The sequence below is a fragment of the Hetaerina americana genome, unplaced genomic scaffold (genome assembly GCF_022747635.1).
Source record: "Hetaerina americana unplaced genomic scaffold, ioHetAmer1.1.p SCAF_9, whole genome shotgun sequence".
In the NCBI taxonomy this organism is placed as follows: Eukaryota; Metazoa; Arthropoda; class Insecta; order Odonata; family Calopterygidae; genus Hetaerina; species Hetaerina americana.
In genome coordinates, this window is record NW_027287538.1 from 20734861 (window position 1) to 20759233 (window position 24373).

The 24373-nt window shown below is 38.7% G+C and overlaps 1 protein-coding gene across 1 annotated transcript in view; it reads left to right on the forward strand.

The window, feature by feature from the left end:
* The window catches only part of LOC139698640 (alpha-tocopherol transfer protein-like), a 78140-nt gene that overhangs the window by 34291 nt on the left and 19476 nt on the right, over positions 1-24373 (forward strand). The window contains exon 2 of the mRNA XM_071597495.1: positions 22537-22727. Within this exon, the coding sequence (XP_071453596.1) occupies positions 22547-22727 (181 nt within the window). The 5' untranslated portion in view covers positions 22537-22546. The remainder of the gene's footprint in view (positions 1-22536; positions 22728-24373) is intronic.

Below are 24373 nucleotides of genomic sequence, written 5' to 3' on the forward strand. Positions count from 1 at the left end.
TTTTTTTTAACCCTTTTACCATGCTTAATCCTGCTATTATAGCAATAAATGCGGTTTGTATTGATAGGCAAGGGTGCATGTCATCCCTAAACTAAGATTAGATTAGAGGCTTATCTTTACGGTCTAGCGATCTTTGACGAACCAGCGGACAAGCGCAGCCACAAATCCAAAGAAACGTTAACGAAGTCATCCGCTCATATGCATTGAAATGCAAAAATATCTAAGTATTAAAAATTCATTCGTTTTTAACGAGATTCAAACCTAGATTCCTCGGCATTCGGCGGATTGTTTAAGCCAATTAAGCTGAAGTATTCGGCCGTATATCGAGGGATCCGGGTTGGAATCCCGTTCAAGACAACTACGGTGTGTGGAAGGTGGTGATAACACACTAAGCAAACAACATCAATTTTAGTTACTATATATATATATATATATATATATTTATTTATTTATTTATGTATATTTTTATATATCATTTTTTTGACGAGTGACGTCTGTCAAAAGCTCGCTGACAGTCGGTTTCCGGAATAATGTTGAGAGCCTTTGTCATCGCCGCTTGAACCGCCTCGATGAAATCGAACCGATATCCTTTGAGCTCCTTTTGACCTATCCTTTGAGGTAATAACGTGGCCGAGAAAATCTTCATCTTTCTGGACGCAGTCCAAAATATCTTGAGAAATTTCCACTCGCGACAGTTTCTGTTCCTCGCTCAAGAATTTCAGCACCAGCTTCGCGCACACTTTCCTCGTCGCAAGATCCTCTGTTACAGTGGTGTGGACGGTTCCGACTGAAATGCCGAGGTCTCCTCACTGATAAGGGCGATGGTTAAACGCCTGTCAGAGTCCAAAACGTTTCTCACTTTGGCCAACTGAGCATTGGTTAGAGCGGTCGTCGGGCGTCCGACGGGGTGCTCGTCATCGAGGAGCTCCCGGCCTTCCTTAAACAGTTTGTGCCACTCAAAAACTCTTGTGTGGCGTAATGCATCATCCCCTTATGCCTGTTTAATGAGTTCAAGGGTCTCCGAGGCGGATTTCCCGAGTTTAATGCAAAACTTCACAGCGTAGCGTTGCTCGACGGTGAGCCCCAATTCTACACCATTACCTCCTCAAATTATGTTATCCTGAATGCCTTCTAAAAAAAGAATCTTAAGATATGCTTACACTCCAAAAACTTCCTCCGCCGCAGAAACCCACCCTCTTTCAATTTGTACGACAAACTTCCCTGGCGTAGAGTTTCTGAGATCAATTCTAAAAGACCTCTATCCTATCCTCAAAAACCATAATTCCACCACCAACCTTTTGCCCTAATGCCCCTCCGTTACTTTCAAAAGCCCCGCCAACTTCTCAGATCTCCTCAAATCAACCAATTCACTCCTTAAATCCCCGCCTCGTCCCAAAGCCACTCCCATGCCCTGCAATAAATCTAGATACAAAACATGTCCTATTTTCAAAATCCGATCCCCATCCTTCTCCCACCTACTTTTTAACTCCCTCCCACCAATTCCCTACTCCTCGTGTACTTCCAAAATGTAGTTTACCTTCTGTAGAGACAACTTTGCCCAGGCTTTTATATTGGGCAGGTTTACCACACCCCTTAATATTAGAATCAATAACCACCGGGCCATATTCAAGAATTCTTCCCTGATTGGTATGCTCCCAATCCCTAAACACCCCACCGAACACAACACACTCTTTGATAAATGCTACAATGTATCCATCTTAGCACCCCTCCCGCCCTCTGACACTCCACTGAAACTTAAAACAATGGAGCAGGCGTTCATCTGGCTCCTAGATTCCTGGACTTATCTAGGTACTAATATTAGACATTAATTACCCCGATCTTTACATATTTTCAGCCCACCCCCGCACCCAACACCTTCCATATTATCCCCGCACTTCTAAAAATCCCCCTCCTAACTCTTCCCTGCTAACTCTTCCCCTCGCAAACCTTTCCCCACCTTCCCCTTCCATCCAGCGTCCCCAGCCCCTTCTGTTATGACCTTTTCCTCAGTTCCTTCCTTCTCTCCCTTGAGAAAGGTGGCTGGACCACCGAAAATTCGTAAACATATTTCTTTTCTTTTTGTGCATTTCTGTGTTTTTGCTCGCTAGTGTTAACTTGATATACATTATATATTTATACATATATATATATATATATATATATATATATATTTATTTATTCATAGTTCATTCTTTAGGATCCCTTAACATATCTCTGCCTATGGACCACTGATACTCTTCCTTCGGGCTTGTCTTAATCTTTTAATCCGTGGCTAACCCACCTTTAAAAAAGCCATCCCTGCGATTCTACGTAAATTTAAGTTCGTGCATAAAAGGCGTGAGTCCCTGCGACTTTTCTCCTGAGTTTGAGGTTTGTTGCAAGTAGCAGTAGGACTTTCACTGTGAATTTTCGACTTTCTCTATCTCAGATCGTAGTTATAATCATTTCCTCATTGCCGGTAGAGAGAGAGAGAGGAAGAAAGGGGTGTATGCATAGATGTACTCGGGAAACTATTCCTACCTCCAGCTTCCTTCGTGGATACTCGCGGCGCCACATAGTTACCTGCATCTGCTCACTCTTGAATGACTTTCACTTCTACAATGCGACCTAGCTCCCCCCCCCCCCCGAGGAAAATGCACGACTTATTTTATCGGGAAAGTCTCCTTCTTAACCGAAAACTCCAGAGAAAGCTGCACATCGCATCCCTGGCAGTAAATGGAATGAAGTCGACTGCACGTTGATGGCATACTTCGTGATTTGTGAAGGGCAAATTCACCGATCAATACCCACTTGAAAAGAACCACAAATTTGTTTGAATTCAGTTCATGAAATGCACGTGAAAAATTGTCGAATTTCGTCCAATAGAAGTGATACGATTGTGTAAAGAAGTTGCTTTTGTGACTTGAGAAATTGGTGTTTATTTGCATCAGATCAGTCTTAAAAATGTATGTTACGGGTTCAGGACTAGCTCTGTGGAACTTATCTTGTTAAATGATGTTGGCTTCACTTCTTTACTTGAGTATTTCTCTCGTGAGATTTTATTATTGCTCTTAAATATTATTTATGCCAGAGAAATCGAATATCTATTGAATTCATCACCTCCTGCCACATACCCTAGCCATTACTTTAAGGGTGCTATATAGACGAAGATGTATGGATGTTAAAGTTGCGCCAGAAAGAGTGAGTAAGATTTTAAGTAGCTCCTTCCTCTGTGTGGCTTTCTATATTGTCCGTGGAAATAATAGTATTAAAAGCAATCGAGATGACGAGTTTCGGGAAAGATATTTTCTATATGAGCAGACGTGTCTGCGATGTTTATATCTCTTCCTAGTGCTGTATTTTGCATCTGGTCTCAGTTTAGTGGTCAATGTAAGTTTTCCACCCCTATACGTTAACGTTACAGGGCTGTCTTAGAAATTCTATGCATCTGTAAACCACTGCATCATCGGCAAATACGTACACGCACCTTACTAGTGACTAGAAAGTCAATGTCGTTAACTTAAAGTAAGAATAAAAGTGGTCCGATAAAACTTCCCTTGGAGAACACTTGAAGAAACTTCTTCTGCATTTGAGCTATCTCTATCTTTTACTACTCTCTATACCCGACCATTCAAAAAATCTTTAACCCAACTCCGGATTTTTTTTTCTATGCCATATTATTATTGTATAAATCTCGTTGAAATTAGGCAATTGTCCTGGTGGCAACGGTCAAGCCTGGTCAACGGTCGCTCTCACAATGCACATACATACACAAGAAGAACAGATATGAGACAAAATGCTCTTATATACAATGACACTTTAAGATTGCCAACTGCACCTTTACCATCGCACAAGGTCTAGATTCGAAACATGCCTATCATGCTCCGTCCTTCGCGGCACTCCGTCCATAATCACGCCCTCTTCAATTTCATTTACCATTCAAAATCACGCACAGTTAACACATCATTCACTTTTGCAATACAACTTCTCACGCCATTCACACCACATACAAGCAATATTTCAATAAGTACGTTAGTATTATACTCACTGATCAATGAAGTTTATCACCCATTGACTGCTATACACTTACTCTTTAAACTCCTAAATTTGGATGCTCGTAAATGCCTTCCGTGTCGCATTATCTACTTGGACTCTCCACCCAAGATCCCTTGTTAAGTAAACGCCTAAATATATCTTTGCAATGACTGCTACTTGGGATTCTTTCTCCAAAGAGGGTTTAAATATCCTTTTGTGCAATCTTTTTACTTAAAAAATATATATGCTTACTCTTACTAACATTAATTCCCATATTATTATTTGTAACCTAGTCACCAAGGCGATCGATGTTATTTTGTAGTATTACGCGGTAATTTACATGCTCTACCTGTCTGTATATAATGCAATCATCAGCAAAGAGTCTTACTTGGGAATGTAAATTATTTGGTAGATAGTTTACATAAATTAGGAAGAGTAATGACCCATGAATACGGCCTTGTGGAATATGCTTCTAGATTTGCGAGTAGTTTACGATGAGGTACTTCGTCGAAGGCGTTCTTAAAATCTAGAAAAATCGCGTCTACTGGAACATTGCCCTCCCCAGAAACAAGAATATCATGAACAATCAAGTGTAAGTTGTGTCTCGCAGGATCTACCTTTTCGGAAACCGTGCTGATTTTTCATTAATTACTCCTGATTATCGAGGTGTCTCACGATCGAACTAGAAACTATATGTTCCATGACCTTGCACGAAATGGATGTGAGGGATATAGAAATGTAATTGCTCGGTTCCTCTTTGTCTCCGTTTGTTAAATATTGGTGTTACGTTAGCCGTTTTCCGATCCCTGGGAACTTCGTGATCAACCAGCGACTTCTTAAATATTATTTCTAGGTACGGCGCAATTTCCGTAGCTACAGCCTTAAATATACGAGCGGGTACTTTATCGGGCCCGGAAGATATATTAGGCTTATTATTATACAGCAAACGTTCTATTACTTCCTATCTCCTCTTGAATTCCGTCCAAAATTTCTTATAATTTACTCCCTCACCTTCGCTTAGGAGTCTTATTGTGGGTCATTGTAAAAAAATTGTGATTAACTATAGGTTACGATTGTTTACAGATCCAACAATGTGTTGCTGGAAGGGGGAATGAATTTTTATTTGGTTGGGCAATGCGCAGTAAGTTTTTTTTCAGATGTTGTGCATATTTGCATCACACAAACGGTCTGGTTTCGTAAGACGTAACTCAGGTAACTAAATAGCTTCTCTTTTGTTTTTTTCTCACGTGACCGAGCGCACGTCGCGCCTGCGTTGCAAAACCGAATTTTTTCCAGCGGTGACAGTCTCTGTGTGTCTCTTTCCTTCGTCTCCTCAGTCTCCCCCTTCACGTGCCCTCCTGAGGATAAAAAAAACACTTGCAATACATCGAGCAACACTTGAGAGCGCTCGGCTGGTTGCTGGGTGGCCACAGTCAGTCGCCTTAAAATGTCGTCCGAATAATTCATTACGTAATCTTTTCGTTTTGAAAATCTCTGCTTCGCTGTTCTTTTTTTTTCCACCCCCATTCGCTGTTGGTGGATAATTTGCTGAGCAAAGCGCTCCTCTCTTTCTCCCCCCATTCTCTTCCCCACCTTGTGCTGCGTATGCGAATTAATGAGAAAGTTCTCTGACGTCTAACAAGTTCTTAAGAATGGAGTTAGTTTAAACTTTCTGACATAGGACCACTAAATTTTTTCTTCGTAGATTACCTGGTCAGCAGAAGTTGGTTCCCAGATTTGACAAAATTGTACTAATATACTCATTCCAACATGAAAACCCACCAAATGGTGAGCATATATATATATATATATATATATATATATATATATATATATATATATATATATATATGCTCACCATTTGGTGAGCTAATATACTCATTCCAACATGAAAACCCACCAAATGGTGAGCATATATATATATATATATATATATATATATATATGATGCTCACCATTTGGTGGGTTTTCATGTTGGAATGAGTATATTAGTATATATATATATATATGCTCACCATTTGGTGGGTTTTCATGTTGGAATGAGTATATTAGTACAATTTTGTCAAATCTGGGAACCAACTTCTGCTGACCAGGTAATCTACGAAGAAAAAATTATATATATATATTATATATATATTATATATATTATTATATATATATATACACATACACATGTATATATATATATTTATATATATACATGTATATATGTATATATATAGACATACACATGTATATATATATATTTATATATATACATGTATATATGTATATATATAGATATATATATGTATATATATGTATATATGTATATATATATATATATAATTATTTATTTATTTTAAGGTAATCTACCGGTTAAGGTAGGTTTTGGATGGACCTTACTACCAAATTGTTATCTCCTAGCAAAACACAATACGACATCCTACTCTACAACAAGTCCCTCTTCATCTCTGTAATTCCTTCCTCCCTTTATCCCTACCAACATCCCTATCGTGTTCCTGCCCTTTCCTCGTTTGCCTAATATCCTCCCCTCTATCACAGTCTTCAGCATTCCATTGCCGATCAATATGCTTTTTACCCATTTTTTCCGGCTCCTTATAATTTCTCCCAACAATCCCTTCTCCTTGCTCACCATACCTGGTTCTTCCTTATTCGTTTTCCTTTCGGTTCATTTTACATTCTCCATCCTTCTCCGCACCCGCATATCAAAAGCCTCCAATCTATGTCTATTTTCCTGATACTGAAGCATGTTTCTGCGCCAAACATGCACTACCTCTAACTACTTGGTCTAAGGTAGATTTTAGTTGGACATAGCCGGGACAGTTTTATCACAATATATTTATTAGCCTCTCACGAGCGATCACGGAGAGTAGGACTTCCCTTCACTGCATCGCTGAATGGAGATGCACCCTGGTAATTATCGCTTCCCCAGCCTAATCCCTGAGTCAACAGCTTAACATTGCTCGCGTCACATCGTGATATCTTCATTAAACCCACGCTGAGCACAAATGAGAAACCCTTGATTTGATCATTCGACCATTTGCTAATTTTCCCGTTATTTGAACTATTTGAGTTCGATGACATTAGAGGTTCAAAAATAAATTAAAATGTTTTCTTCCATGCTGTGTGAATTATTCGATTATTTTGTGAAGAGAGATTCTAATTTCCAATTACCTACTCATAGGGTCAGTGTCGTGATTTAAATAATTAAAATAAAATGGCAATTGAATAGATGAAAACCAATTCCAGGTCATCGCGGAACGAAACAAATGAAAAATGGAAGGAAAAACAGATATCAAAATAAACAAAGAAATTATACAAAGGATGCTATATATCGCCAGCATTATTCAAATTTTATCTAGCTGATGCATAAAATGAAAAACAAGAATTTGGCATTAAAAGAAGTCTCAAGTGGATGGAAAAACTGTTTACATCCCCCGGTTTGCAGATAAATTCCGAGCAGTTGCAGAAGTGCTAGAGGGCCTGCGACCACCTCTAAATGCTATGGACCAAGGTATTCGGGAATACAACATGAGAATCAAACAAGAAGGAAATTAAAATCCTTGCGTGTGATAGAGATAGAAGATGAAGGCAGATATAACGATTCGAGGAGTGTAACTAGAGCAAATGGAATGAATCATTTGCTTGGGAAGCAGAGTATTACTTGGGATGGAAGAAATTCGACCGTTATAAAGTAAAGAATAATTTTATTTCAAGCTAAGACGACGTTCATGAAGACTAGGCGACCGCTATGATTAAGGAACTCAGTTCGTCAAAAGGCAGCAGTCCGTAAAAACGTTCGTATGGAACATGGTAATCTACGGATCAGAAACGTGGAACATTTGAAAACTGGACAAGGTGAAGAAGAAGTCTTCGAAACATGGCGCTAAAGAGGAGAATGTTGAATATTAAATGGGCAGGCAGACGAAGTGAGGAACGAGGAAGTTGTATGAAGTTGAGCAGAAGAGGGAAGGCCCATATGGTGTAAAGAAAAAGAACCAGTTGGAATCGACACTCACTTTGAACACCCCTTGAGGCCCCATCACCGCACCGTACCACACGCGGATAATGAGTAACAAGCTGTCATGGCGACGTAGGGTGTATGCAGAACAATGGAGATCCTTTTCAATCTCCTTGGCAACAGCTGAAGCAAAAGTCTCGACGAAAACATAATCATATATTTACGCGAAAAAGGGTCTGGAGATGTCTTATAAATTATCTCATTTCCTATTCCTTCTGAAAATGTTTTCCCTATTCCTACGAATAGGTAAAACGAATAATTTCACTCTACTGCACTCTTATATCGCAACTGAAGAGTATTTATAACACTCGTTGCTCTACTCTAATACGAGGGTCATCCGGAAAGTAGTACCCGTTCGTGCCGCATGAAGTGCTGACGACGCGAGTAGCCGCTGGACGAGGTCAGATAGCTTCAGTGGCTTGTCTGCCTTCTCTGAGCCAAGTTGCGTGACGCTAGCATTGCCTGTGTTGTTTCTGTGATTGTTTACAATGTTTAAAAAAATTGAGAACGCCGCCAGTTGTGAAGTGAGGGCAGTGATTAAATTCCTCAATGCAAGAAACGTTCGCCCATGTGATATTCATCGCCAATTAAAGGAGGTGTATGGAGACAATGTAATGGACGAGTCGTCTGTTCGGCGGTGGTGTCGCAACTTCAACATGGGGAGGGGGAACACACACGACGATGAGCGTTCGGAGAGACCGTCTGTCATTACAGACCAACTGGTGAGCTCAGTTGACGAATTCGTGAGGAACGATCGGCGCGTCACAATTGATGACATCTGTGAGCATTTTCCCAATGTTTCTCGAACAATTGTTCATGAAATTGTTAAACACCATCTGCATTATGCAAAAATTTGTGCAAGATGGGTCCCTCGCGTATCTCAATGAGCTGGCGGCGAAGGACTATGCAGCAGGAATACAGAAACTTGTCACACGTTATGACAAATGCCTTAATTTGCTTGGAGATTATGTTGAGAAGTAGTTTAAAGTATCCTCTTTCAAATAAAATTTTTTATGTTTGTTAATATTTACTTTTGTGTCTTTATTTCACGAACGGGTACTACTTTCCGGATGACCCTCGTATGTTCTTAATCCACTGACCGCTTATACTTATTTTCCGGTGACTCTCGGCAGATAAGACGTACCTTCTTTTTTTTCCAAATTTTTTGTTGAAAAAATCACGCTCCAATGAAATGTGAATGTTATAATTCCACGGGTTAACGTTCAATACTGGATGTTTTTTTTTACCCCAGATGATCAGCACTACCTATTTGGACTCCATTATATTTTCACCGTTATATTTACTTATAAATAATATTTCTTATACACTTGAATAATGCTGTAGTTGGGATCGCTATTATCAAGCTCATTGCTATTATGCGACGTGGATATCGTGATACTGATCATAACAAAACAACATGTGTTCTTCTTAAAGGGTAGTTTTATTTTTTTTAAATACCCCATTAGATTATTAGGTAATCTACCGGTTAAGGTAGGTTTTTGGATGGACAAAATTACTAATACAACAATTGGTGGCCCGTAGCAAAACACAACAGCCTACTCCAAATCAGGTCCCTCTTCAGCTCTGAGTACTTTCTTCCTCCCTTCATCCCGTCCAACATCCCTATCCTGTTCCTTCCCTTTCCTCGTTTGCCTAACATTCTCCCCTCAATTACAGTCTTCAACATCCCACTGCCGGTCAACACCCTCTTCATCCACTTACCCACATCCATACCTTCATCCACTTACACATCCATAGGATTGCTCCCAACAAACCCCTCTCTTCGCCCACCATACCAAGTACTTCCTCATTTGTTTTCTTCTCTGCCCATTTCACCTTCTCCATTCTTCTCCACACCCACATTTCAAAAGACCCCAGTCTACGTCTATCCTCCTGCTTCAATGACCACGTTTCAACAGATATGACCAAATACTGTATTCTGGTGTGTGTACATTAAATATCCTCATGAATTAAACGCCGGTCTATTATTTTCCTAACTTTGCACTTTTTTTTACCCAATCCATTGCATCTATCAGTCTCCTGCATCCACCTGTCCTGCCTTCTTCGAATTTCGCCAGGAATCTTCTCTCTCCTCCCCCCCCCTTAATGCCAAAAAACTTCATAATTTATTTTATTTCCCGTCCATTTTGCCTTCTCCATTATTTTCCCCACCCACGTTTCGAATGCCTCTGATCTACTCCTATCCTCTGGCCTCAGCGACCAAGTTTCCGACCTGCAAAAAACTAAGTTCCATGATAAAGTTTTCATTAGTGTCTTCTTGTCTTCTTTGCATTTTTGCTCAACGTTCTTCTCTTTTGAAAAATTCCTATTGAAAGGAAAAAAATAGGGAAAATGACATTGTGAGTTGTCGCTTTTCATTTTGAATTAGATTACTCAAGTGTTAATTAACTGCAATCGCAGTAATATTTTTTATGCTATGTTTGAAAATGTTTGTCGATTTGTGTGGGAGATGTGCTTGTTGAGAGCACTGCAAATAGAGGGTGCGGCAACATAACTTCCTTTATTCAAACGCAAAACGCTTTCAAAAAAGGAAGTTATGTTTCCGCACCCATGGTCCAGCGTTTCTCCAACATCAGTATTCCTTCCCGGAAGTGAGAGTCTGTAAGGCTGTTAAAATATTCATCTACGGCCATCTCAACTTCTTCATTGGACGCGAAGCGCTTCCCAGAAACAACTTTCTTCAAGCTTGGGAACAGATGGAAGTCTTGAGGTTCTGAATCAAGAGAATAGGGGGGATGGCTGAGCAAATCGCACCGTAGTAGTCCCATTTCCAACGCACCTTTGTGAGCAGGTGACAGCAGGCTTTCCTGGTGAAAGATGATTTTATTCTTCTTCAAGCCAGGCTTCTTTTCGCGAATTTCGGTATCCAGCTTGTCAAGAAGGTTGGAATAATTTTCACCTGTGATTGTTATGCCTTTTTCAAGGTAATCAATCTACAGGATCCCTATCCCATCCCAAAACATACTGACCGCGACCTTTCTGGCAGATGCGATCGATCTTCGCTTTCTTTGGCGCTGAACTACGGGCTTCCACCGGTGGAAGTCGGTGGTTAGACTGCTGTTTCGTTTCTGGCGTGTAGTAGTAGACCTATATCTCATCCATGGTGACAAATTTCCGCACAAAATCGGTCGGATCCCTCTTGAATCGGTCCGAACATTGCTGGCAAATTCTTTTGCGCATTTGGTTTTGATCGGTATACAGCAAATGCGGCACCCACCTTGCGTAGAGCTTTCGGATCTCTAATTCTTTGTGCAAGATGTTTTTCTCCCTGTCTTCCGATATCCCCACGACTATCTCACTCATCTTCACTTGCCTATCCTCCAACACGACATCGTGCACCTTTTCGATGGTTTCCGGTTTGGTTTCGGTTTTTGGCTGTCCTTGACCTTGGCCATCTTTCGGATCTCTAATTCTTTGTGCAAGATGTTTTTCTCCCTGTCTTCCGATATCCCCACGACTATCTCACTCATCTTCACTTGCCTATCCTCCAGCACGACATCGTGCACCTTTTCGATGGTTTCCGGTTTGGTTTCGGTTTTTGGCTGTCCTTGACGTTGGCCATCTTCGAGGGATGTGCGACCAGGTTTAAATTCAACTTCCCACTTTTTAACGGTGAATATTGAAGGAGCAGAGTCCCTGTACACTTTTGTCAACTTTGGATGAATTTCCTTTGGGGTAAATCTATTCAAAATGAAGAATTTTACGACGGCACGAAATTCAGGTTTTTCCATTTTAATGAAAAACACGAAATACGTCTACTGCGACAATACGTGAAAACAAGCTGAAACTAGTGAACAAGTTGAAGCGTATCTTACGAACTAATGGCACGTGCACGCAGATAGGAATCATAAAGTTTCACTGATTTGAACGGGACGAGTACTATGTCAGGACGAGTACTTTTCACATTTACCTCGTATAACCTCTTTCCTTTTAACATGGCTGAAAATAATGTTTACTGTGCCGGAAGTTTAAAGATAAAAAAGAAACCATCGACAAGCAAGACCAAAACGAGAAGTTGGCAAAGGGTAGAGCGATCACAGTGCCTTTTTGCATAATGGATTTTTTCAACGATTATTTTTTCCAGAATGAATTTTTTACTGGTTCTAATTTTCCCCATGACTAATTTCCTTAGGCAACATTTTTATCGAGTTAAAATTCGAGGCAACACTATAGTTACGTCATTGCATAAATTAAAAGAAGGCCTCTCCTCGATTTGAGTCTTAGGTTGTTCCATGGGTCTATAAGTGAAGTAGCATCGCATACTTCTGCTTGTAAAGACGTATATATAGCACAAAGGACACAGGAGAGGTAATCTATTTTGTGCATTACGAAAGTATTTGTTTTCCTGGTTGTCAACTGGTAATTGTCAATGGTCAATTAACAAGTGTTATTGATTGATAGTTTGAAGAACAGCTATAACCATGCAAATAAATTCGTGACTGAGAAGAATAATAATGGACTAAAGGCATTTTTTAATCCTTAGAATTTGAGCGAGAAATAAAAAAAACAGGTTACATGACAGTTGGAATTGTGAATTTATCCACTGCCAAGATTAAATTTACACAATTCCTTGAAGTAATTGGCTGGTGAAAGTTAATCTTAAATCGACAAAATGTCGATCGAAATCGACCAAAAAATTCGATACCAAAAAATTCGAAATGGGTTTTCCATTTCAGAAAATATATTTAAGAATATTCGACTCCAATATTTTGATGTTTCAGTCAGTTTTTTAACTGAACTTTATTCATTAAATTTGCATTTTCATTTTAAGTAGCCAACATACAATTTCGATAAAATCGCAACTTAGACTACATGTTGGCTTGAAAGGAATCGCAGCTTAGAGTTTGAGGGCTTGCCGAGACGTATGTAAATTGAAAATAAATAAAATAGGCTACAGTCTGAACTCTATAGTCATACTGTTGCCTAGGTCGGTATAGGAATCCACTTGCTCTAATTTCACAGGTCACTCTCTATGAACTTGCCAAGTTTTTTTCAAAAAGAACCGGAGATGAATCTCCCTTATTTTAATCAATAATTAATTCAAACATTTCAAAGTTTGCTTACTTGTGATTCCGTGTAGTAATTAAGAGTCAATATCCTGAAGAAACGTCGACAGCAGTCTAGTTTCTCATTCATTATCACCTCGGTCGGTTCTTTGAGTTTTTTTTAACTTTTTCCGAGCAAAATTTGGGATTCATAACGATTATGATACAGAGGACATAAATTGGGTTGACCTAAACTCGAAAAGTACTTATAAAGTTGAAAACTCAAGTAGATATAACTCAGCAAAGTCTTCGAGAATTTAATCTAATTAATAAATTGGTCTTAGTAGGCAATAGGAACTTAAGACAGCCGTCCAGAGGCATTCTTTAATTTTGGGATTTCTTGTATTTTCGTTATTTTTTTATATATTCCACTCCATTAGAACTTTTATAAAATTTCACAAGACGTTATCTTTGATACTCCCAACAGTATTCAGACATAAGCTCTGGAATAAAATCTACGTGGCTGACTTACACGACCGTATTTGCCAATGCGGTCGTGGTGAGACATGGAACGATTGCGTCACTCATTCTTAAACTGGAGGAAAACGAGAGCTGTGACCACTCAATGGAAAAGTCCAAGGTCACGGAGTCATTTAAAAACTCCCAAGCTGTTCTGGAGCGATGACACCAAGACGTTTATCTGAAAAATCTTCAATATGAAGGCTTAGAGTTATCATTAGTATTTCAATCTTAAGATTGGTTTTACTGCAACCCTCGATTTTTCTCAGTTCAGTGTTAATTAACTCCCCTCACCCCCTGCCTGCCTCATAACTTCTCTGTTTTACTTCCTTCTTAATCTGATGGTATCCTTGTTATGGAGTCTCTGCTGGTATTCCTTTACGGGATTTTCCCTTCTATTATTATCATTATCATTATTACTATAGGTAATCTACCGGTTTAGGTTGGTTTTGCATGGACACAAGCACCAAATAAATATCTTGTCTAGCAAGACACAACCCAACATCCCACTTTACAATGTGGTCCCTTTTCATCTCTGTACGTGTACACTTCCTTCCTCCCTTTATTCCTTCCAAAATCCCTATCGTATTCCTGCTCTTTCCTCGTTTTCCTAACCTTTTCCCCTCTATTACAGTCTTCAACATCCCATTGCCGTTCAATATGCTTTTCATCCATTTTTTCTGACTCTTTCTGATTTCTCCCAACAAACCCCTCTCCTCACCCACCATACATAATACTTCCTCATTTGTTTTTCTTTCGGCACTCTATCCTTCTCCGCACCCACATCTCAAAAGCCATCTACGTCTCTTATCCTGCTTCAGTGACCATTTTTCCGTGCCGTACATAACTACGCTCTAAATAAAAGTTTAACGAGCCTTTTCTCAACGTCCATACTCAACGTCCCTGCCATCAATTCTCTCCTTCTTATGAAAGCCTCCTTGCCTAACGCAATTCTTATCCCTATATCTATTATTATGTTCCTAACTAATCCTATAAATGTGTGTCACAAGGTGTTAGTCGGATAAATCCATCATCATTCCTAACCGTAGAGTTCTCTCTATATTGTACTTTCCTCTTCCGCTCTTCAATATACTACTTCCTCGTTCCCCACCTGTCCGTTCATTTAATTTTAAGCATTAGGTTCAGAATCTTAGCTAGGCTGGAAATCACTCGCGTAGTGAAATTTAAATCACTGATTAAATCTCTTGCATAAATTGGAAGGACGTCTTTCTTTAGCGATGATGTTGATAATGTATCATAACCCCCATCGCACTACGGTTAGGAGAGATAATGTCAATAAAATTAGAGAGATTAAGTGTAGCATTAGATAGATTTAAGGTGTCAATTTTTCCTTGAACGATAAGGGATCAGAATAACATTGTCAGACCGCGGCAGGGTCATATTCGGGTCAAAATTAGTTTGGTGTGCATTCACCCCCTGCTACACACCCAAGCAGTAGCTTGCAGGGTACTAAAATATCTAAATATCTAAGCATTCTCTTGTTCATTGTCCTGATGTTCCACGTTTCTGAGCCGAAGTGTACTTGTTCATTTTCCTGACGTTCCATGTTTCTGAGCCGTAGTGTACCATGATACATACAAAAATTTTGATGAACTGTTTCCTTGACTGCAATCTAAGGTGAATTATTTGAACGTAATGATTGCCTCTACTTCATGGACGCCGTCTTAACTTGAACTATTCTTTGCGTGATGATGGTTGAACTTCCCATTCATCCCAGTTTTTACTCTGCTGTCCAGATAGATCAATTATTCCATTTGCTATTGTTTCACTCCTCGATTCTTGAGATCTCCCTTCAACTTCACTCTTCCACCCACGAGGATTTTACTTTTTTTCTTATTAATTCCCGGTGGTACTTGGTCTATAGCGTTCAAGATGAGTATTGTAGGTTCTCTTGCGTTCCCGCGACTACGCCGATGCCATATACAAAAAGGAGCATCTTATTCAGCTTTCGCCTTGACGTCTTCGATGTATTTACGCCTTCCCAATTTTGGTGCTTATTTTAAATGCTTCTTCTTGCGTCGAACAATGACGACGAGAGTTTGCTTCCTTTTAGAATTCCTTTTTTTTTCATATTGACTTCAATTTTTATTTCTGTTTTGTCTCCTCAAATTTTCCTTCGGTTTTTTCATTTTTTATTATTGTTTCCTTATACTTGTGCGGGTGATGAATTATTTCTCCTGTCGAATTCTGTCCAATCTGATTGCTTCTACGAGTAGTACGTATCATAAACATCTTGTTCCATTCCATTTTATCGAAGGTCTTATGCAAGAGAATTCCACACAGCCAATGCCACACACAATGGCTGGGCTTAATATAATTATCCAAATATTCCGCAATTATTTGGAAAGAAAACTCTGGTCAAACTGTGACATGAATAAATTTTTCTCCTTGAAATATATTATAATCCTTTTCTACTTTATTCTCTTACATTTTTGAAATTTCAATTATATCCTTAAAAACTCGTTGAAATGATCTCGAAAAAAAAAACAAAAAAACTGATGTTTTTACTAGCAAGCTTCGAGGTTAAAGAACTGAATTCTAGCTTCCTGCTGATCAACAATGCGTAGTACGTAGTTATGTACGAAATGTATAATTTCAACCAATAACGGCGGATATTAATCCATCTCCTTTGGTCAATGTGCCTTAAACTTAGTCGGTGTAACCTTAAAAATAGTCGAAAACAGTCATTACGCGATGAAAATTATGTGTTGGGGATAGTACGTGTGGCAGGAACACGTATCCAAAACAAAACGAAACCATGTGTGACAAAAAAAATCGGAAATCTCATAGAAAGTACCGACATCTCGAGAAGTGAACATCGCGTCGATCAAGTCTTATCTTCTGGCGATGTGGATGATTATTCGATAGAAACCAGTTTTTGATCGGTAAGTGCTCGAAACTTGCGAAATGTTGAAAATCGAGGACACCAGAGATTGCACAGGCCACCATACGCGTTAATAAACCTGCTGGTACATCGCCAACACCTTGTTGGTGAGAAATTACCCTGTGAGATTTCATACTTCCTCGGCCTTGTAAAATTACCGTGTTATGCGGGTATGAAAAATTCATATACATATACCTCATAATTTGTCATCCTTTTTTTTTAACCAGCGATGGAATTAAACATCATTCTGTGATCATTTTGCGCGCGAGAATTGGCGTTGACCCAATGAAATTACGTAATCGGTCTAGTTTGAAAAGGTTGTGAAGCTAAGAGAAAGACGTTTGCATTGAACATCAAGCGAAAGGAGATAAAAAAATATTTCAGCCGTGTGCGATGTTGAATCGCCCAATGCGAACCTTTTGAGTTCCGAACGGATATTATTGCGTCACAATGATAAAAATTGTGGGCAATCGAAAACGATTACGTGTTTATATTTTGTTGTCCTCTCCAATTGCACTTTTCATGCACGAAAGTATGCACTTACGCTTAAACCCTTTAGGGCCCAGCAAAATCAATCGGAGCCGAATATTTAAGGGAAGTTGCTTCTTTTTTTTCAAGATTTTTTCCGAACATTTTTGTCCTTCTTATACCTTCTGCCGTCGTCTCCATCGCAGTCATCAATATTTTCATACTTGTCCTCCTTTTCGTGAGATTTTTAAAACTCCTTGGGTTAGTGAATGATTTAGAAAATCTAAAATGAGGAACCATATGTCCATGTATTGGAAAAAATAGTTTGATATATTTTTTCAGGTTTTGGAAGCTTAAAACTATGTCCATGCTCAAAATAATTTCACTGTTTTAGAAAATGCAACGTCCGTGCAACGGCTGGTACAATGATATTGAGGTAACAGATTTTCAAAAGAGGTTTCGGGCATGAAAGTTGTGGTAATTTTAAATTTTTTTTAAGGCAAGAAGTATGCTTCATCCTGTGTGTGTTTATAAGTACAATATATATATATTAATATATATATATATACATATACACATGTAACTTATGAGAAAGTCTCCCGGATGTGAATAGAAACTCCTTAGTTTTTCGAATTTTGGTGGTACAAGCCACGTAGATTGGAGGATTTTGAAATGTGGGGGTGGATGAGGATTGAGAAGGTGAAATGGACAGAAAGGAAAACAAATGAGGAAGTGCTGGGAATGGTGGGCGACGAGAAGGGAGTGTTGGGAGAAATTCTATGGAGGCAGGAAAAGTGGATGAAGGGCGTATTGATCGGCAGTGAGATCTTGAAAACTGATAAGAGGGAAGAATATTAGGCAAACGAGGAAAGGGAAGGAAGAGGATAGGGATGTTGGACGATATGAGAGGAGAAATGAAGTACCCAGAGATGAAGAGGGACTTATTGTAGAGTAGGATGCGGGATTTTGTTTCGTTAGGAAAAACAATATATTTACTTAGTAGTTGTGTTCATCCAAAACTACCTTAACCGATAGATTACTTAAAAAAAAATATATATATATATATACCTGTATATATATATATATTTATTTATTTATTTATTTATATACATTCACATGGAAATAGATATAAGGTCAAGGAATAGGAGTACATATAAAGGATGAGCACAGGAATGCTGGGGAAGGTGGAATCGAGCATCAAGCTCGAGCTTCAAGTCCGGTCAAGAAAACTTTTTCATGCTTGTGATCTGCTTGAATCCACCTTCCCCACCATTCCTGTGCTCGGCTTTTACATGTGTTCCTATCCCTTATCTTCATCTCCATTTCTATGCAAATGAACATGTGTTTGCCATTTGGCGGTTTATATATATATATATATATATATATATATATATATATATATATATATATATATATATATATATATATATATATATATGATGAAGAGGCATTCCAATGAGAAATTTAGAATTTGCAAGGCTCAATAGGACAGTAAAATAACTTAGACAACACGTAAAATGACACACATTTTAGAAAGCTTAATCTTTCGACCTTCTCCCGTCTGACCTGGAGGCCTAGGAGAAGGCCGAAAGCTCAAACTTTCTAAAATGTGAGTGTTCTTCTATGTGGTATCTATTTTATTTTTGTGTTATATTGAGCCGTCCAAATGTTTCAAAAATTCTTGAAAATCTTATAGAATCAATTTCGTTGCAACCAAATTGACCATGTACGAATGCCAATTTGTCAGTTAACCTATCAATGAATAGACAATATTCCTAAAACACCTTTCCCGGGTTAAAATAAAGCACACATAGTTTAAAAACAAAAGACAGCGGTCTCAGAGCAACAATAGGATAAACAAACGAGTACTTGTATTTGTTCAAATGGGGAAGGCGTTTAATATTCCCTATTTTACTTTTCTTGTGCCACAAAATCGGTCGAAATTAATTCCTACAGTGCGTCGAGATTGTTTGTTTCATTTCAGCTCACTTTGCTGTTTGGTGACGACTGGGAATACACTATATCCTTCGTTCGCTCGCTGGTTTTAGTCTTTTGCCTTATGTCGAATAACCTTTCGAAATACTCGTCTGTTCCAGATAAAAGTCCAAGAAACATTTCCATCGTTTACGTGAGAATTGAGCAATCTTACGTGATTAATAACGTTGACCCGTCGGACAACTTTAGTATGATAGATATAGGTCAATTCGAAATTCTTTCAAAGGTAATAATTATTTTTTTTTTAATTTTCAGGCTCGTGACAAAAAAGAACCGATTGTTTCATTCAATATAACTTCGAGTCTATTGAATGAAAACTTATGTGTTCTTATAAATTGAAAACCTCAAATATTATATGAATTAAAACATATTTTCTGTTGAAGAAATTAAAATGGACGTAATGAAAAGCAAACGATGAAGTCTTAGGCGTAGTGTAGGGAAAAGATTATGACTTAATGTTCTCGTACGCTGAATCCATTTTAAGTATTGAAAACACTCCATTTTAATTGGTGATGCCCGAACCTTGGTTACACTACTGTGAAGCGATCTGTTTTTTATTCGTAAACAGTACCTTCTTACTTTAAGCTCGACTACATCTTTTATATACTACCTTGATCAAAACGTTCCCGGAATAACCACCGTGTGGCGCTCCCATCGTTCCGATTTGAGTTCTGTTTTTTTGTTAAATTGGTACATCTGTTGTTGATATTCCCTTTAAATCTTAGTGTCATAACTTGACATTTGCAAAAGTTACGTAGCCAAGAGTACATCTATCTCTGTGTGTGTTGGCGATTTTTTACAATTTCAGAAATGGATTTAAATTTGCAACAACGAACTTGTATTAAATTTTGCGTAAAAAACGGATTTAGTGGCGCACGGACGTTGGAAATGTTGGAAAAGTGTTTCGGCAACGATTCTCTAAAAAAAACGGTCGTTTACCAGTGGCACGAGCGGTTCAGAAGTGGTCGTGAGTCAATCGAAGATGATGAACGCAGTGGCAGACCATCGACATCGAAAGTCGGTGAAAAAATTGATAAAGTAAAAGAAATGTTGGTCAATAACCGCAAATTAACCATCAGAGAAATAGCGGAGGACTTGAACATTGCCTATGGATCCGCCCAAGACATTGTGGTTAATGATTTGGGTTTCCGTCGTGTAGCAGCAAAGTTGGTGCCAAAATACCTCAATTTCATGCAAAAAAGAGACCGTTTTGACGTCGCAAAAGACATGATTTGCGAGGCTGAATCCGATCCCACATTCATCAAAAGGATCATTACTGGAGACGAGACGTGGGTTTATGAGTACGACACGCAATCCAGACATCAGGCAAGTGAATGGCGTTCACCAAATGAGCCGAGACCAAAAAAACCACGTCGTTTTCAGTCAAAAAAGAAGGCAATGCTGACGGTTTTCATGGATTACAACGGTGTAGTGCATCATGAATTTTTGCCAGAAGGCCAGACAGTAAACAAAGAGTATTATTTGGGTGTTATGAGACGTTTGCGTGAAGCAATTCGCCGAAAGAGACCAGAAATGTGGGCAGAAAACTCGTGGATTTTGCACCATGATAACGCACCGTCGCACAGTGCTATCATTATTCGTAATTTTTTGACGAAAAATGCAACAAATACCATCCAACAGCCACCGAATTCACCTGATTTGGCTCCCTGTGACTTCTTTCTGTTCAATCGAGTTAAAAAACCATTACGGGGAACGCGTTTTAGCAGCCGAGAGGAAGTAATGGAAAAATCGCAGGAAGCACTGATGGGCATACCGAAAACCGACCGTAACTTTTGCAAATGTCAAGTTATGACACTAAGATTTAAAGGGAATATCAACAACAGATGTACCAATTTAACAAAAAAAAACAGAACTCAAATCGGAACGATGGGAGCGCCACACGGTGGTTATTCCGGGAACTTTTTGATCAAGGTAGTATGTTCCCAATCCTATGGAAAAAAATTAATTTGATCTCAGAGACTTAAACGCACTTGTTAGTAACGAAACTTAACGTCCATTAGGTATCGATTGAAAAGATTGTTGAGATGGTTGTAAAGTGGTTTTATGGTAATATTGAGTGAAATGCTTGTACCATATCATTTTAACTTGCCAACAATAAATTAGCGAAAGATCATGTGATAGGAATTCCGACAACATTGGATGCCTTTCCAATAAGAGTATACTCAAATGTTTCGCAATATTCTTCGATGTTTATGCAGTTGTTTTAAACAGTCAATCGTGCGCACCAAAAGCCAAATGGAAAACAGAATTTTTTTTTAACTCTGGAAATCCCTAGAACTAGTTTCTCCCACATAGGATCGCGCCGCATGCATTAATTCAAATTCATCTTTTAATGGAACGATATAAAAGTTTGCGAAACAGATCTTTCATTTGATATAAATAACCGACTAGAAAAATTATCACGCGTCAAAAAGGAAAACGTTTAGTCTTATGGCGTAATATTACGGAATGAAGTCATACTAGTATAGTCTTGTACAATGTTTGTGTGTGCATATATGTATATGTATGCATGTGTTTATATATATATATATATATATATATATATATATATATATATATATATATATATGTATATATATGTATATATATGTATATATATATGTATATATATACATATATATATATATATATACATATATATATATATACATATATATATATATATATATATATATAGTGGGTCGCGGTAGTCCAGAGGGTAGAGCGTTGGACTGCTGACGGGAGGGTCCCGTGTTCGCACATTCCCGGGCAAGGCACTCTGGGAACCTGCAGCTCTACCCAAGCTAAAATGATTTTTCGGGTATCAGATCTTCCTGGGAAACCATAACCGGCACAGGGAAAGGAACTGCCCCCCCTACCCTGATGTGTGAATTTCACACGCCGTCGGGCTTAGTACTGGGTGAACTCTCTACCATCACCTACTAAACCGACCTTCGGGTTGAACACTGTGTTTATGACAAATTCCAAAGAAACTGCGGGAGATGCCGCAACAGTAACTTTTAACGGAGTCATCCGCTAATGTGCATTTCAATGCAACAATTTCAGGAGTGTAAAAATCATTCGCCTTGACTGGGATTCGAACCCAGATCCCTCAATATCCGGTCGAGTGCTTTAGCCACTTAAGCTTAAGGGACGCCTCGGTAGCTTAAGTGGCTAAAGCACTCGACCGGATATTGAGGGATCTGGGTTCGAATCCCAGTCAAGGCGAATGATTTTTACACTCCTGAAATTGTTGCATTGGACTGTGTTTATGGTTTATGTTTTAATATATATATATATATATATATATATATATATATATATATATATATATATATATATATAGTGTGAACGAAATATCCACGTCGAAACTCACGTATGGATGTAATTCCAGTGTAACATATTATGATCGTCGAGTAACAAGTTTTGTAACATCATGATAACATTCATTCATTGAATATCGATTGGTGTTATTGATTTATTCTACTTTCACCGCTATATTAAGGCTTCAGTAAGCCAGTCTGTTAGGGGTTTGCAATCAATCCTGGTTGAATTGATTTCCACAGCTTCCCTGAATCCTGACATCGTTTTCTCTCTCCTTCCAGTGTTTGAGACATGGGGTCGAAGATGCTCTCCGACATGAAGGATCCGCCGTCCATCAAGTTGGGGGACTTTATCCTCAGGTTTGAATTGGAGGACCTGGACGACATCTACGCGGAGAGAGCGAGGAAGGAGTTAAGGGAGACGCCGGACAGGACCAGAGATAGCCTGGTGGAACTCCGGGATCTCCTTAAGGGTAAGTTGGTATTTACCAACCGGATGCGGGACTAGAAATAGCTCGTCTGTGAACAACCAATGAATTACTTAGCATGGAATGTCATGACTACCGCATTGATCTACTCGATTGTTGGCTTGAATGATCAGGGTAGATTTTAGTTTATATCAGTGGGAGTGCAGATACAAGTACCGTTATCAAACTTAGGTATTGATTCCCGGCTGCAGATACCTAGGTACCGTACCTAGTTTCCTTGCTTTTGCTAGTTTCCATATCTTAACTTTCAATGTACGTATACCTTAACCAACACCAGGGTGATACCGATACCAGTACCTAAGGATGGTACCGATCCCCGGCCTGGATACATACGAATATACCAAGAACCTAGTGCTTAGTTTTTTCCGTCGCTATTTACAGGGGAATAGCTTATGTTTATAATAATTACAAATTAATGGACACCAGCGTGTTACCGATATCAGTACCGTTGTCTCAAGTTAGTACTGGTTCCGGCCTGGATGCATATTCCAAGTTACCAGTAACTAGTTTTTTCTCCCGTAGCTAGCTGCCAGTACTTAGCTGATGTTTAAAGTTAATTTGAGCTTATAACAACGGAATGGTACCGATACCAGACCATTATCAGAGGTTGGTACTGGCCTGGGTACCAATACCGAAGTGTCAAGCTTTTAGTTTCCTCGTCGTAGGTAGTTAGCAGAGCATATCTAACGTTTCATTTAGTTTATAAAAATATATTGTTCTTATGTCATCCACAGATGTCATATTTAGCGATCTCCAACTAAGGACGTCCCACTCGCCAAAAAGCTAAGGTTGATACCATATGTGTTGGTAATCTATCAACAAAAATGAGTAATTGCCGATCTTGTATATATTTTAATACGGATTTGATAACGCTACCAAAGTATCCGACTAGAAATACCTACATCCCTGTGGTAGGTACCAGTATGGAGAAACTGGAACATTGATTCCTTCCTCAAGGTACCTATCCCTCATGCTACGATTTTATTATGCTGCCTTACATGCGGACTCCCGGGAAAATTCTAGTGCTACTTAGCTTGGGTGAAGGGCTGAGGGTATCCAGAGTTGTAATCTGGACTCGAACCCTGTCAGTAGTGCAACGCTCTTCGAACTGAACTACCATGCCCCTTATATAAAAACACCGTTCATGAAAATATTTGAGACATACGCGAAAAATCGATACATCCTTGATAGCCGTCTGCAGCAAGGTTTTCCCTTATAAGTATTACAGTTGAATAGCCATTACAAAAAATTTCAATTATAAATTAATCATTGGGCATTGTTAATTTAATTGAAAAATACCTTTAAAGTGGATGACTTGTTACAACAATACAAAGAATCTACTTCCACACAATTGATGACCACTCAATGTAAAACTGAACTTGCAATAGTATTGTAACAATGAGACAATTAACTGTTCTACAGGCACTAAAAAAATGACGCTGTAACAGATGCTATAACAATTAGTTGTTTAAGGCGTAGTCAAAAGAAAATCTAGTTTCCATAGGTTATGATCTTGATACTCGAAACGTTAAGTTTTTTCGCAAATCCGTGCTTAAATATCGTAATTATTATTTATTTAAATTGAATTCAGTGATGCATAATTGTAATTGTTTGCGTAAAAAGAGGAAGTA